This window comes from Anguilla rostrata, chromosome 9 (genome assembly GCF_018555375.3).
Source record: "Anguilla rostrata isolate EN2019 chromosome 9, ASM1855537v3, whole genome shotgun sequence".
In the NCBI taxonomy this organism is placed as follows: Eukaryota; Metazoa; Chordata; class Actinopteri; order Anguilliformes; family Anguillidae; genus Anguilla; species Anguilla rostrata.
In genome coordinates, this window is record NC_057941.1 from 20,901,996 (window position 1) to 20,918,880 (window position 16,885).

Below are 16,885 nucleotides of genomic sequence, written 5' to 3' on the forward strand. Positions count from 1 at the left end.
GAAAAACTTTACAGACTACGAAATGACTTGGAAACAGCACCTTTTATGGGCGCTTGTGATTTCCAGAGTGCTTTTCACACAGTGGCCGAGTGCCTCGTTAAGCTCAATCGCGTATAACTAGTGGAGGGAAGGAGCGAGAACTAACGAGAGACTAACGAGTCAAGTCCTCGCTGAAGTGAGTGTGCTGGCTAGCACCATCTGTGAATCGCGCGCGGCGCTACATGTGCTACTGAAGCAGGGCGAATGAGCTCGTCAGGGGTACCGCGCATAGGCGCTCCTAATGCTCCCAGTTGACCCATGCAAGTCTCTGCTGAACTGTGGCTAATATATGGCATTAATTATGCTTCATCAGCCTCACCTGTGGCAAATTCTCTGTGTTTTTTTTACAGCTGAGCTTCATCCTGGAAGTTAGACTAACGCAATTCTATGCAATGAAAAGAAACACGCTAATACAAATATTAGGATGTGCTTAAATGCATTGTTATAAATCAATTCTAACAGAGTTTTGAGTGCAGCAACGAACAAATTAAGAGTTAAATGTACTCCATCAGAGTAGATTTTAACACTAAAATTATTTCTGTATACAGGTAGTAGTAGCCTAGTTGACAAAGGCAGAGACAGGGGGAGAGAGAGAGAAGGAGAGAAAGAGAAACTGAGGTAGAGAAGGATGAGTACAAAGAAAGCAAGGCAGATGCAAGAGTGAGAAAGGAATAAAAGGAATAAAAATCAAAGTTAAAAAGAGTAAAGTGAGAGGGAAAGAGAAAAAAACAGAGGGAAACAAAGAAAGAAAAGGAGAATAGTGGTTATGGAACTAACCAAATAACCTAAAGGCCTGTGGGTTCTAATCCCTAGCTGGGGCTTTGCGGTCATCCTCTAAGAAAATATAATATTAATATAAAAAGTACACCGGCATTAATGAATAATAAGCCAGGCGACTAACAATGGATTGGGGTTGTCTGCAATATAAATGACAACACCTAAGAAGTGTGTTAAAATTTAGCAGCTCCCCATGGGGAGGGGGTGTCAGGCTCGAGCGGGGATCTGATAGGCCGCTGCGTTCGTTTGGAACCGGTGGTTTTTGGGGGGCGCGCTAAGCGTGAGCTGCAGGCTGGCGCTACCTCCTCAGATATCTGAAAAGATGCACCTCTCACCTTATCTCCTCCAGCAGGCAGGAGCGCGCCGGCTATCGGCCCCATCGACTCCCAGCATGCTCACGAGAAGACCGCGGAGGTTATCAGCCCTGCAGATACGCGCAGATAAAAGATCTGTACCTTCTGTTTAACACGCCCGTACCGGGGGTGGGGGGTGGGGGGTGGGACTAGCGCCGCGTACCCTGGCACCTCTCCCAACTTCACAGGGGGGACAGGTGCAGAACTGGGAGATGGAAAATAACCATTCTAATGCGGAGCGGTTGCAGCCATTCCGGCTCTTACTAGGGGCCATTCTGGCTCTTGTTAGAGGCGGAGGATCGTAATGAGCCACCTGTTGGAGGCTTCCGCTCGGCACCCTGCTTCCACCCGACGTGGCTCGTATTGCTGGGTGGTACAGAATGTCCCATCTCCGAGAACAGCCCCGTGATAAATGCCTTTTAAAGAGCTGCATGCGGCCTCATTCTGAGGGACGGCAACAATGGAAATCCGTAACACCGTTCGGCAAGTTACGCTCCCTTGGGAATGCGGGGTTGACTTTGACACTGACAGAGATTCTGTCTTTTCCATGAATAATAATTTTTTTCTTTTAAAAGAACATACTATGTTCTGCACACTGAGTCCAGACACAATGATTGTGACATTCGGTTCAGTTCTGAGTTGAGAAATGTCTGTACAGATTCACAAAACCTGCGCAGATTTGTAATATTCTGAGTGTAGCCTATAAAAAGGGGTGGGAATCGGATTGATTAAATTATCCAAAACAGAAAATTCTAACAAAATATGCCTCCCTACCTACCCACGACAACAGCAACAGTGTTGATTATTTCAAGGTAATTTCAAGTTGCATGCTTTTGGGTTTGACTGTGATTATCAAACCAAAACAAACACCTGGGAGAAAGCTGAACATGTGGGCAGCGCCGGTGGGAACGCGATTTTCTGATCCGACGCAGGCAACACCTGTATGAGCAACTTAAAATTAGCGAGCAGCCTCATTACAGAGTACATGGCAAGGAACCAACTTGCAACTTAACCATCCACAATTTATGCTCCCGCACGGCTGCAATCATGTTCATCTTACATCATTAGCCCATATGCCTAATGCGTGCACAACTACACTGCTCGCACACATTTCTCATCTCGCTAACATTAGCATGGACTCACAGCTAGCTGAGTGAGATCTGTAGTGAAATCCTTAGCAAGCAGGAACAGTCCTTTCAACCAGAGTTACACTAAGGTGTGTCTACTTTAAATATGAAAGGCGACAATAAATATATATTTTTAATATTTCTCAGTTAAAAAATATATTTTGCCTATATTTCGTAAATGCAGACTTCTGAAAGCTAGTGCCAATTCTATATGCACGTAACACATAGGCTATATTTACATACACATACACAACATTAGTTTAGCATTCAAAAGACAAGCGTTTTTGCATTATCATATATGAAATTCTTACGTTTCACTTTAGCATAGACAATGTCATTGCTCAGGATGAAGCTTGAAGTGTGCCAATACAGAACATGATTAAAAACTGTCTTTTGGGTGCGAAAATAGTACGTAGCTTTTTTGCAGCTTTTTTTAAAAATCCCTTTTCTTTTGTTTAACTAACCGCTGTGGAGATTTCAGCAAAAAAAAAAAAAACAGAAGAATGTGCTTGAGGGGATGTACATTAACAGCCAGTCATCTGCATAACAATGCTCCGCAGCAGCAGCACAGACAAACCTGAGGCAGGCCCTTTGACTCGCAGACTGTGTTCGGCATGTTAAGCAGGAACCATCCTGTATTTATTTATTAGCAATTACTGTGCTTCGCAAACTGATTATTTTCCTTTCAAGGGGTTACTAACACACTGCCGTAATGCCGCCCCCCACCCCCACCCCAACCCCCCAACCCTCCCAGAAAGTCTCAGCGTGCAAACGCTCGGACCCAAACAGAAAAATATAAGCCTGTCAAAGCGCGTCTCCAGTTACGAGTCGCTGCGCGGGCAAGATAGAGCTTTGATTTAGCCCCTGTAGGAAACCTTGGGCGATCGAAAAACAAACAGACTCGTTCGTTTATGAATCCCTCCGTCATAAATCTCCCCAAGATGTCAACATATTACCGCTGAAGGCTACTTCACCCCCCCCCCCCCACCACAGCACACATATACACACATATATATGCACATGCATATATACACACTCACACATATATGCACATGCATCGTGCATACATATACACACACAAACACACACACACACACATACATGTATACACATACACACACAAAGCCCCCTCCCCTTCATTTTGGAGCCAATCTACATCTCATTGAGCTGTTCTGAGCTTTATGACATAACCCAGGGCACAGTGGACTGAATGGAACAGGTCAAATTTGCACAGGAACCAGGCACTTACTAATGCATTCATTCAGCCAGACAGCCCCACACACACACACACACACACACACACACTTTCACACATACGCTCATATATAAATGCACGCATACGCAAACACACTCACACACACACACACACGTCTGGAAACGGTTACAGCCAGTAAACCTGACCTGCTTGCACCAGACAAACTCAGAACAGGAATATTTTCACATGTAACGGCTGTGGTTCAGGGACACTGGGAAATATTTGCCAATTAGTCACAAGAATCGTTGTCCTGCACACTGTTGAGCTGTCAGGGTACGGCTTTTCAAAAGGCTTTAGAAACTGACAAAGACAACCTAACGCTCACAATCGCAGGAGGTACGACCACTCCGCTACAGTCACCATCACGCTACCCAATACACCAGCAGCTCGTAATTTAGCATTTCATTTTGCATTTAATTCCTGAAGAGCAGGATTCACAAATTCACGAAGTCCTTGTGCATGCCGAAAGATGATTTGCGAGACGTCCCCAGGCTAGTCCAATTAAAAATCTGCATAATTAAACCAATGAGCCCAATTCAAATAGAGCAATTGTGTGCAATGATGACACAGGAGGAAAACTAGTCAAGAAAGAACATTTTATACTTCAAAATATTCTTTAAAGGTTTTAAAGGCAGACAGACATCAAGACGGACAATTAAGGGAAAGTTATTGATCAAAATCAGTTCATTACCAGTCTGTTCTGCTTAAAAAGTCTCTCGAGTCTCTTTAGAACCCAATAAACCCTTCTGTTCTCTGCGAAGTTAGCCATTAGGCATTACCGTTAATGGATCAGACTCAGAAACGGCAGACTGTTTGAACTCGTCCCATCCTCCGCGCCTTCGCACACCACGGCACCCGTGTGTAGATGAACGGGGGCCAGACCGGGGCCTTTAAGCCCAAACGGCTCTTCCCCGCTTTTTTAAAACCAACCAGACGCCGCCAGGAAAACCAGTAGCCAATGGCTAATCTTCCTCATCAACCCAAAGGAACGCACATCACATGAATTTGAGCGCCAATCTGGAGATGAGGCTTGGCCCCGACAGCCAAACAAAGAAGAGTAAAAACGCGGAGGTCGCAGCGGAGTTACACCAGCCTCGCCACACCAGCCTCGCTACACCAGCCTCGCTACGTACCAGCACCTCGCACAATTACACGTCTGAAAACCTCCGAAAAATACGCTCACTGCAGTTGTCCTCCGTTCCTTCTTCTAAACTACGCTTTTTTAAGACAAGAAATGAGAATAAATGGAGACAGTCAAAAGACATTTGGGCCCTGGCAGTTACGGAGGAGGAGGAGGAGGAGGAAATTTATTCAATCAGCGCTTCGGTACGCGCCGGCGTGACATTTTGGGAGAAGTGTGGAAGCGGTATCCTGGGCTGAACTCCACCCGCCGCACATTCCTGCGGATTAGGGAGCGGGTCCTCGCCGGGGTGAAATGTCAAAGTGGCGAGGGCTCGGGACCTGCCCTCCGGCTCCAGGCACGCGGGCCTACTGCGGGGGGGGGGTGGGGCAAGAGCGCAGAACGGGGGGGGGGGGGGAACGAAAAAGGTCCAAATTTTCACTCCCTGAATGGGACAATGCCCCTGCACACTTCGGGGAGAAGTTTTTAACCTAAAATCGCCTAACAGTAAACACTTAGCAAGCCTTCAGCACTCAAACTCCGGTGCCTCCGTGTGAAGGCATCCTCACAGGGAAACACAGAAAAAGGAGCGCGCAGGAGAGGAGCGTTTTCGGGGCGAGGCAGGATAAATATCAGCGCCCTCTGCAGCCGCCCTGCTCAGACGGCGAAGGGTTCTCCGCGGGCGTGGTGATTGCGCTGTCAGGCAGGCCAAACTCGGCCTATTTTCAGTCAATGAGAGCGGCGGCCGCGGTGGCAAAAGGTTGCCGCTGCAAGCGCACGGCGCTCATTGTGAAGGAGACGGTGCTTCCAGCTCTTTTTAGGGGGACTGATTTAACAGCACAGCTCCATCTTCCCCCCCCCAAAAAAAGGCAAGGAGATCCTGAGCTGGAGGTTTTACAGCGCAGATTTACAGGCCACGCCCCCCATCTCATTCCTAATGAGAGGCCCCCCCCCCCCCCCGCCTTTTTGTTTGGCCAGCCATCTTTTTACCAAAGAGAAATAAAGATGTCAATCATCTGCACCAGTAGCTCAGTAGCGCTTTTCGCGCTGCAGCGTCCTGGCGTTTGACGTCGAGCGCTGCTTTACTGGCTGAGGTGCACAGGTAGCACTGCAGCGGCGGCCTGTATCGGTGCGGTATCTCTCACCATAAGGCTATTCATTTCCAAGACATTTTTCTTATGCTCCTTTGGAAGCAGAACACTAAACAGAATGCAATTAACTCAGCCAGCTCTATCCAGTGTGAGATAAAGACTGAGGCTTGCCAGTGTAATCTACCAGCCGGCGAAATGGATCGCTGAGAAACCCAAGCCCTGCGCTAGATGCTTAACTGGACGCGGCAACAGCCCATCTCTTATGCACAACCACTAAAGCACTTGACCCGCGGGTTAATTTTGTTTTAATGCATGAATGTTACACACCAATCTGAAGTTAAGCAGGAGTGGAGAAGTCAATATTGCTAGCAAGCTCCATATTGTCAATGAAAGAACCTCGGTGCCTGAGCCCCCCCCCCACATCCCCCCCAACACACGCAACGCTAAACATCTTCAGCTCACCCGCACTGCCCTCCTCTCGCCCCTGGCCCCCCGCTCTGGGGCCCCACCCCGGGGTCCCCAACTGCCCCTGGCCGACCACCCCATCCCCCCCACCCGCCCCCTCCCTCTGTCCCGCTGACGAGAAGCAGAGGCGGACCCAGCGGCCCAAAGGTTACCCTGTGGAGGTCAGGGCCAGGGTCCCTGGTGCAGGGCTCATTTCCTGGGGAGGCAGCCTGCCTCTCTCATAAAGCTAATAAGGGCTTCCTTGTCCTGGACGGCAGGGGCCCTGGCCGACCCCCACGTCCCCGGCCACGCCACGGGGCCAGGGGGCCAAGCTGCTTTCCATTAGCCAAACCCCCCTCACCCACCCACCAAACCCTACCCCCATCCCCCCATTCGCCAAAGTGCCGCTGATAGGCTCAGCAGGCCGTACCAGTCGCCAGTCATCAAGCCTGGTCTGGTAGTAATCAGCTCACCGGCCTAGTGATGCACTACCTGCCCTTCCACTAGGGGGTGCAGTGGCAAAGCCGGTATGTAGGGTAGTAAACTACAAAGATGGTGCGCCAATGTAAGCAAGCTAATAGTTTTATTATTTGGTTATATTTATATAATGCATTTCAACAATCAGCAATTTTTAAAAAATTCTCTGCTTAATCTCAGTTAAACGCAATCAAATTTCAGTGAATTTTTGCTTCTGGTTTTTTGGACAGGTCAGAACCCTTTTTTGACACTAAGTGGACACGTCCCTGCAATCAGACCACAGGGGTAAAATTACATGAACTAACAATCCCAGTATGTGAAGACAGGGGTATGGGTGCCAGCTTTATAATACTGACATTAAACAGCCAGACAATTAGTAAATTGGTTCTTTTTGTATTTAATTCATACATCCGTTCCCTTTTTTCATCTCACCTAGGGTTGATCATTTTTCTTCTTGTGCCACTTTCAAGTTTCATCTATCTAGCCACAAAGCTAACACAGGCCACCATGAACTAAGTGTGTCTTTCATGAGACTTGGGCATTGCCTTTTAGAGAGCAAAAGCACAACAGCACTGCACACACTAACTTTTTAGTGAGACACTTTTTTCATTATGCCGATTACTTTCACATACAGCAGAGAAACTCATCCTCTGCTTTTGTTACACTCTTTCCAAAATGTCAAAGCACTGCCAAAATGGATGGTAAACCAATCAGATCTAACTAGTTCAATTTATGCACTTCAACAAAAGCCATGCAAACATCACAACAGGGGTCAGAGGAACAATTTTTTAAAATAAACTGATACGCTGTGTTTTTCTCCTTGTCCACCATTCTGATTTAGCCCATCATAAGTGGATCTTTCCAGTAGTTAGTTTTGATGAACACTGCTGGACCTCTGACAACAGTTCTGCAGTTGACCTAGCTATTAGCACTCAGCAAACAGACCCTAATGCCCACAAGGACAGACCGTCCATTCATGAGAACACAGTCACTCTGCTCTCTGTAGTTAACTATCACCCTAAAACACATTATTTTGACAGTAACATTATGAAATAATAAATGAATTACATCTCTTCTAAATAAATGCAATGCAAATTTAACAATGAAATCTGTAACATTTTCGATGAGAGCACAGTTTTAAAAGTGTCGCTTAGCAAAGCAAAATAGAGAAGCTGCACAGGAAATACACCATGTCCTACGCACATGAAAGCAACTGAAGTCATAACCAGCATGTAAATGGGAAACTAAATGTAAAGAAAGGCCAAAGGCAGACAGATGGAGAAAATCAAAAGCACCCTGTAGACAATATTAGTGACTTGAAACTGACTATAATTTTAAAAATGACTGTTTAAACGAGCCAAGAGTGCATTCCAGTGCCATACACCACAAAATAGGAAATAGCCACATTTCCTCACTAACAATACATCTACATCATCTGAGTAAAGTTGCACTCTTAAATCAGTACGGAATATCACTCCCGCACAGTGAAGATTTAAAGCGTAAAAACAAACTTCAAACTGTTTTGTGCATTGAGCCCGGTGCGAGAGTAAATATCACTTAAGGAATCTGTCACAGACTGCAATGCACTGAAAGAGCTCACAGAACCAGCGCCTGTGCATTTCAATAAACACCCCGGCAGCACATCTCACAAAGAATCATTTGTGAAGCGCAGGCGTTGAGCGCAGAAGGCTGAAGATGGCGTTTTCCAATTATTTATTCGTTTATTTGCGCATTCACGGTTGCATCTATTATCCGGCTGCCGCCGCTATCGCACCGAAACCTCCGAGCTTTTTGAATCACCTCCTGCCACAAAACGAGAGACGGCGTGAAGCACGGTAAAAACGCCGAGGCGTCAGCGTGCCCGCGGGCGCGTTCTGCTCACCTGTGCTGCTCCACGGTGTCGTTGTCCGGCATCTCCACGCCGCACACGTTGCACCGCTCGTTCTGGCCCCGGCCGTCCGTCTTGATGCCGCTGGCCAGCTCGCCGAGCTTGCTGAAGAACTCTCTCTGGATGAAGCTCTGGGGCAGGAGCGCCCCGTAGGCACTGAAGTCCATGGACATGGCCAGGCCCGGGGGCATGGCGAGGGACGAGGCCACCGAGCCGGGCATGGACAGCGCCGCCTCGCTCTTGTGGTTGGCGGGCACGCCGTAGAGGGAGGCCAGGTGCTTTTCCGTCAGGCCGCCCGGTCCCACGCCCAGGCCCTCCAGCCCCATGGGGCCCGCCTCGCCCTGCGGGTCGCCGCCCGCGCCCTCGTCCCGGGCGTAGTGCAGCTCGCGGGCGCTGGTGATCACGCTGCTCCTGGTGGGGGTGCCCGGGCCGTCCCGGTTCCTGTCCGGGTCCCCGCCCCTGTCCCCGTTGCTGGAGGAGCCCCCCGACTCCGCGGCGCGGGGGCTCTCCCGCCCCCCCGCCTCGTCCACCTGCATCATCTCCGTCTTCACCTCGGCCAGCAGCGGCTGGGGGTTGCCCTGGGCCAGCAGGTCCCCGCTGGCGCTGTGCTGCATGCCGGCCTGCAGCAGGGACTGGCCGATGCTCATGAGGCTGTCCACCGCCGCCTTGGTGGGGGACATGGTGGAGAGGCTGAAGGAGGTGGACACGGAGGGGCTCTGCTCCACCATGCCGGCCAGGCCCGGGCCCTGCTGGGCGGAGGCCGCGTAGCCGCCCTCCTCCATGGAATGGTGCTTCTTGGACATCAGCGCGTTCTTCCCGTGTCGGGCCTTGCGGTCGTCGTCGTCCTCGCCGCCGCCGCCGTCGTGCATGCTGACCTCCGTGTCGTTCTCGTCCGAGGACTGGATGGTCTCCAGGATCTTGAGACACTGCTCTTCCAGGTACTCTATCTCCAGGATCTCGGCCGCGTACAGCAGGTCGTCCAGGTCCTCCACTTTGGCCTGGAGCGTGGCAGTGTAGGCATACTCCAGGATCTGCTGGAAGGTCTTTGGCGAGAGGAAGTCCAGGGTGTAGTGCTGGCTGTTGCGGTGGAACAGGATCTCAAACATCTTGCTGGTGCAGGCCAGCACGGTCCGGTGGGCGTGGAACTCGTGGCTGTCCACCATGATGACCACGTCGCACAGCGTTCCTGCCAGGCGCATCTGGTTGGCCTTCTGCAGGAGTGCCGTGGGGTGGCTCGGGTTCTGGAGTTGGATCATACCCATTTTAGTCAAATCCATAACGTCTCCGAAATCCGCCAAACCAACACATGGGGCTGTCCTCCAACTCCCACCCCTGGTCGGTGCTTGTTCAGTAATCTTTGTAAATGAGATAAGGCTATAATCTGAAAAAAATGAGAGACAAAAGCAACAATAACTATTAAACAAGGAAGAATGCAATTTGTATCAATTGCATCTTCAATTATGATGACAGAAAAACTGCTGGATGCAATTAGTTTTAACATGGATATGTGCCCTGTTAGTTTTATCATGGAAATACTGCCTGTCATTTAGTACACTGAAGATAATTCAAAAATACTTTTGAACAGTCAAACGTTCCTGTCTTAAATTTAAATATGTACAACCCCTGCCAATGGCTATCAATTCCGGCATTTTTGAAAAGCATCCTCTTTTGCCACTTAGCTATTATAAATGTTAGAGAAAAAATAATGCATAAAATGCTAACAAAAAATAAATAATTGACAGAAATATCGATGGCAAACACATTATTTAAACACGTTTGGGATCATGCCCACTTTTCGCTTCGAAAAGAAAAAATATAAGCTTATCGTTTGACATCACTCAACTCAATTGGCTCAACCGTTTAAATGTTTCATGGCCGTCAATTAGAATACAGTGACTAGAATATTTTACAAGAAACGAAACTGAAGCGTACACCAATCAATTTTACGCTTAATTTTATTTAAAATTTTACTTGTCCAGACAGTCACCACCCCTCTCGGCGTGACGCCATCCTTCCATATTCTGTCTCAAAAACGCGAACATGGACAAATGGAATATCATAAAACCGATTTCATTTAAGTTGTAGGCTACATAAAAAGAAACGATTCCCTTCAGAGCCAATTCAAAGGGCAGACATAAGGTACGTACTGTACGCTACCTTATAATATATCGACTGGGGATCTTCCACGGAATAATACATTTTTTGTGACCGTTATTATAGCACTACGGGGAGAACACTAAGGTCTTCAGAACCTGCTATCGGATTTCGGCGAAAAAAACTGGCAATCTCCAGGCCTTTGTTAGAATGTGTTAGTGCTCGGTTCACAAAGACCATCAACACCCATTCTAAAATGGACTGGCAATCTTATTCGGTATTCTCATCACAGACAGGAATACTGAGGAGAGCACAGAGTGCACAGCAAACAGTGCCAGGAATAGCTGGAACGGAGGATGTCGCAAAGGCACCGCGCCTGTGCACTAAGTGAACATCACGTCCACATCTGCGTTTAAACGCCAGTGCCCCCTTGCAATAAAATTCAAGTAAAACAGGCGATGAAAAGTAGAGAGAGTGGGTTTTAATAGGTCGTTAAATATCGGTCAATAACCCCGTGAAAAATGAAAAATCGATACAGCAAACTTAAACTGGAGGACGCGTTCGCTGGCGCCGGTGATAGTCTACGCATATGACCGAACTTCTAAATTGTTTCAAAGTGAAAATTTGTAACCTTAATTGGCGGGATAGACAATGAGAAATAACCACAAAACTTTTGTTAAATGTGTATAACAAACGTCAAACGAACGTGTAGAATTAGCACTCCCAAACTGCAGAAACACTGCTGTCCAAAGGAAGAAATTAATTAAACAGCGAAAACGGTTACTGTTAATTCTCATTTCGGTGCATGGCTGTAGGGTACACCTAGTATTTATTGGGGTAACACATCCCCTGAAAACTCGGTTGAATTATCAAACTAAACAGGTGCGGGGAAAACAGGCTATTAAAACACAGAAATCACCACTTCAATGTGATAGCCTGCATAGGCTACATTAATTTCATTACAGGCTACGTTCCGCTATTATAACAGCATAACTCTGCACGGCTAAATTATACAAACAAGGCTTTCCTACAGATCGAATCAACTTGCAAACTGACACCATCTGTGAAAGGAGCTACAGAAATAATATCAGTCAAAGCGTATGATAAAATAAAAATCTGGTCCGCATGGAAGACGGTGGAGACCTTTGGCTGCGGGTGAGATCTTTGCAAACAAAAAAGCAGCACCAAATAGGACTACTTGTTGATATGAATGTATAAATGACGTTTTAGTGCTTGGATTTAAATTTGGGTCCCCTTTGTGATTATATAGATTATCCTAAAAGAAAAATGACTGTTAAATTATTACGTGAATTACGCGGCGCAACAATGTAAATTAACGTTTCAGAAAACAATTCCAAGTCGTCATACATAACAGAAGTAACGCTACTGAACATATATTTTCTATAGGCAGCCTATTACTCGAGAAAATTAATTCCCAACGTTTTTCGAAGACTTCGAATGTCCAGTTATTAGAAGGCATAGCCCATATGCAGCCTATATACATACAGCCTACACCTCACCAAAAGTCCGTAGGCTACTGTCCTTTCAGCTAATTAAACGTTAAACAATGACGCCGACCATAGGCAGATAATTGAAAACCTGTTTAAAACAGTGCAGCTTACTCTGCCCTAAGCGCTGACTGTAGCCCTTTATTATACCTGAATGCGTTGTAGCCTACATGTGGTCTCATATGTATATATATATATATGTAGACAGGCTATACAATAAGGTAGTCAGAAATGAAATACACTTACACTAAAGGGGACCTTCAGCTCGGACAATAAAAGCAAATACAAAAGTACAGGGCTTATCGGGAAAGGAGAGAGCAAACCGACAAAATGATCTCTCCATCAGAACTCCCACTGTTTGAAAAGCTATTTCAATTGGTGACTTTACAGAAGACACTAATTAACCCACGTGAATCGTTTATAGTAAATGACCGCAGCTTGAGGGCGTCATAATTTAACATATTGCCGTTCTCTCGCTCTCTCGAAACACTCATCTAGGCTAAATAACAATTCGAGCGCGCGGGGCATCTGCATTCAATGATTTCAATTCCCTGCTCCCCAATAGCCTATGGTTCTTTCATTTCTAGTCTTCGGAGACAATAGGTGTTTTCCCAATCATGAGAATAAGTAATCGTTACAAAGAGATCAAAAGGTCTGTTTCGATGCACATCTTTGCCCTTTAGGTGGACACATTTTCAGGTTGCTAACCCTATGATTTTGACGTTACGGTTTTACAAACGCATCAAGTGCATGAAGCTTCAAGCCTAACATTTAAATGGCCATTAAACTGCAATCAAAAACAGGAACGGCTTGACACGGTGACACAAAGGTATATCCAAACAAGTCTTTGAAATAATTTAAACATTTTATTTGCGAATAAAACGATGCTTTTATTTGGTATCACGTATACTGTCTGGTGTGCAACGAACTGTAAGACCAGACCGCACGTTCCCCCTGTTGTGATCTCCAGAATACTAAAACAGACGCTTACGTCAACGTAACATCTTTAGATGTTCCCCATATTAATATAGGCTAGCTGCATGTAAACTTCAGCATCTCTTATAGTAGGCAACAGTTTGACTTTTTGGTGGATTAGATTAAACAGTCTTCACGAATGCATACTTTGTGACACTCACCCAAAACATCAATAGGCTAGCGCAACTTAGCTTGGTTGTAAAGCTACAGCCGAACACGTACATTGTGGTTGTTTGAAGTGACGAGATAAAACATCGTTTACTATTAATGATAATAAACACTTCAACTGTACGAAGACAACAGCCAACATGCAGAGAGACGGGACTGTAAGCGTTCTATGTGTTTATAAGCTGCAAACCGTAAACTGTATGTACTTACCTAGTTTGCACGTTTAGTCCCCAATGTGTAGTTATTAGGGCAACAGCATAGTAACGCAGTTCACAGTACCCGCTCTCTCACGCACTAACTCGTCTCTGCTTTCGGGTTAGCAAATCAACACAATGGTGACGTCAACGTACTGACTCACTCTTCTTCTTTCTCGAGGATTCATGCAAACACTGCGAAAGTGAGACACCTAGGGGGCTGCCATATTTAATGCTAAATGTTGATCTTGTGTGGATTAATTAGGCGGCATTGACTCCAAGGCTGCCACCAAGGAAACAATCAATAATAATAATAATAACAATAATAATAATTTTCAGTAGTATAATGAACCTGTAGGCTACAAGACATTAATTAGGCCTTCGTCTAGACATAAGTCATATAATGACATTCTATGCGTTGCATTCGTTCAAAGTTGTAGCCAATAATACTAAACTATTTATATTTTTAAACGAAAGACCTTCTCGCATGCACTTCATATTATGTACTTAGTGCATGCAATACGGGAACTTTAACCAAGCTTTTGTTTTACATAGGCTATTGTATCTGGCTACCTACTGTACTCTTAACAGGGTTCCAAAATCAGAAATCAATCATCTTGGCAAGTAGCCTACTTGTTCATAAAATACAGGAACGCACCACATTCGATGTTCAAATTATTTTAGTGGCATATATGGAAATGCGTGAAGTTTTCATGGAAACATCTTACATAAAAGTTGCACTTTTCTCGTATCAAAATCAAATTCCAGTTTTGTCAGTAGGAATTTACCAAAATAATACTACTTGCAGCTCCTGAGGTCCATGTCTAGTCTGAGGCGTATAGGCTTTAAACTGTCTCCTAATTACCGTTCGAAAAAAAAAGACATTGTTCCAATGCGGGTGAAATGTAACCCCGCAAAACATGTGGGTCACTTGTTACTCTTGTAGCAAAAAAAAAAAAAAACTTTGTCACGTCCCTATCGGCCAGGCGACTTTGTACACTGCCGTGGGCATGACTATTTGGCCTCAGTTCTCCCTCGTGCTGTCGCCTTCCCCTTGCAACGCTTTGCCTAATTATATTTAATTAGCTGGAGCACTGAAGTTATTGACAACGTAACTGCTGGCATCTAATTAGCCAGGTGTAGGGCGAGCGCTGGACAGGGCCATGCATGACTGTTGCCAGAATTAAATATGGAGTCTTTGATCGTTTTTTTTTTTTTTCAGAATCGTTAAAGACACAGTACCAAAAAAAAAAAAGTAAGTAATCTTTTTATTAGGTCTGTCTCAATTAATTATTTTACAGTTAAAATAGAATATACCCAGATAGGCCCAGGACACTACTGGGATTTTAGACTGATAAAGAAATAAAATTTATCTCAATTCCAAGTAATATAAACATTATATATGGTTAATGGTTGCCATTTACCTCTGCTGGATCACATTTAACAATGAAAGTGTTATTCAGTTTTTGTGAGGATATCACTTTTCTGAAAAAAAAAAAAATCAATAAAACTATAATGAAGGCATAAATCATGTTTACCTGTAAAAATTAAAAGGAAACAAGGTTTTATTGGCGTAGATTATTTATATTTATTTATTTGAACTGACATTTTCAATAATTTTTTATCTTTATCTTATTATATTCAAGGAAACCATATAGTCAAGAAGACATACAGTAAATCATACAGATGATGAACAACAAATATAAACACAAAACAAGAATCATATTTACAGTGGTTTGGCCACTGGTTATGAAATGCATCGATCAAAAGTGCCATTTCTCTTTTACAGAAAGTTTAAAAGTTTAAAACCAAATGCTATGCTTCAGTGATAGAAATTACTTGTCTTTTTTTGAGAATCAAAGACAAATTAGGTTCAGTTTCCTTGAGTATGCTGTTTTGCAGCTTCACCATGTCATGTAATGTACAAAAATATAGTGGGGAAAATGTAATATACCAAAAGGAAATAGTGAATATAAGCGTTCCTCAGCTTGTAATGGGCTTATTAAACTGAATGAGTACAGTTAAGGGTCATTTTTCAAATTAATTATTTGGTAATTATCGTGCAGCACCGAAAAGGCTAAGAAGATGTATGCAATAGCTAACATCTTAGAGGTGGCACAAGCTGACTTGGTAGAGCCACTGGTCATTCTGTCCCTGTATGTACTGGATGTATAATTATAAATGCAAAAAGAAAAAGATGCTTGTGGAGAAAAATGTTTTTCCAATGCAGTACTATCTTCATAGTCTTGAATTTATGCAATCTCACAGGCCCTAATTTACAGTGCAGGCCTCTTCTTGTATGTCAAACATCATATAAAACAAGCCAGACAATCACTGAAGCCACACCTCCTCTGAGCTAGATTTTCCAGTCCTTTCGAAATGGATGGGATCTTGCTATGCTTGGTCACCTTTTGAGCTGTGTGCCCTGTAGGCTTATCCAGGGATCTAAGAAGAAAGGCAGAGTCCTAATCACAGATTAATCCCAATTTCTCTGAGTAAGAGGAAGCCGTGTCTTATATGATCCTGAATTACAAATAAAGAAAACATACCGAGAACATAGAACTCACAAGGACAAGAGAGGTCTCCCACGTGTTACACACAGTCCGTCATACTGATTCCAGGTCAGGCATGCAAGATAACACGTATTTCAGATACACACTCTTTGACAGCACTGTAAACACTTTTCTATCAAAGATGATAGCAACGTGGTTTAACAAAGGCCACACAACATCTGTATGTGCAAATTCCATTCAGTTTAACTCACACTGCCTGTGTAAGACTCTGGTACTGGCCATATCTGTCCAGTTCGAAAAGGCTGGAGTTAGACTGGTTCAATGGGATATTTTAGGATGTTTTGTGACAGCTTTAGAGGTTGAAAAAATAAGCATAAAACTTTGCTTTTAACGGACAATAATTTTGAGTGATGTCTTTTATGCTAAGCAACTCTAATTACGCACGTAAAAGAATTTCATTGCTTCTCCTAGCATCAGTTGTTTCGCTTAATTCACACAACAAGTTCCTCTGGGCATGCTTAAAATTGTGAGTTGCATTGAAATGAATTACAAGAGGAGGCATCTTGCACAGTTTTATTGAAAATCCCTGCTTTGTGTTTCCATGTTAACTACAGTTGGGAAAAACTGTACTGTCTCGGCACAAAGTACACAGCCACTGTCAAACTCTGACAGCTACCCCAGAGAAAACTCAGCAGACGTGGTAATCACGAGCACACAGAATCCGCAGCAGCGCTATCTGCAGAGATGTTTATTTCCAACGGGGCCGTTGTTGCCCTCCTTTGGCGCTGATATGTCAGTTTTGGCGATAGAGACGTTCTGCGGTTCTTCAGGCAGGATTATTATGCTCTGATCTGGAGGCAGC

The 16,885-nt window shown here is 44.9% G+C and overlaps 1 protein-coding gene across 2 annotated transcripts in view; it reads right to left on the minus strand.

The window, feature by feature from the left end:
• Nucleotides 1-13,695, minus strand: part of zbtb16a (zinc finger and BTB domain containing 16a) — a 134,171-nt gene extending 120,476 nt beyond the window's left edge. The window contains exons 1-2 of one of the 2 annotated variants that reach the window (XM_064351023.1): nt 13,527-13,695; nt 8,566-9,952 (exon numbers count right to left, since the gene is read on the minus strand). In XM_064351023.1, the coding sequence (XP_064207093.1) occupies nt 8,566-9,848 (1,283 nt within the window). In that variant the 5' untranslated portion in view covers nt 9,849-9,952; nt 13,527-13,695. The other variant, XM_064351024.1, reaches the window with a different exon arrangement.
• Between the last annotated feature and the right edge of the window lie 3,190 nt (nt 13,696-16,885).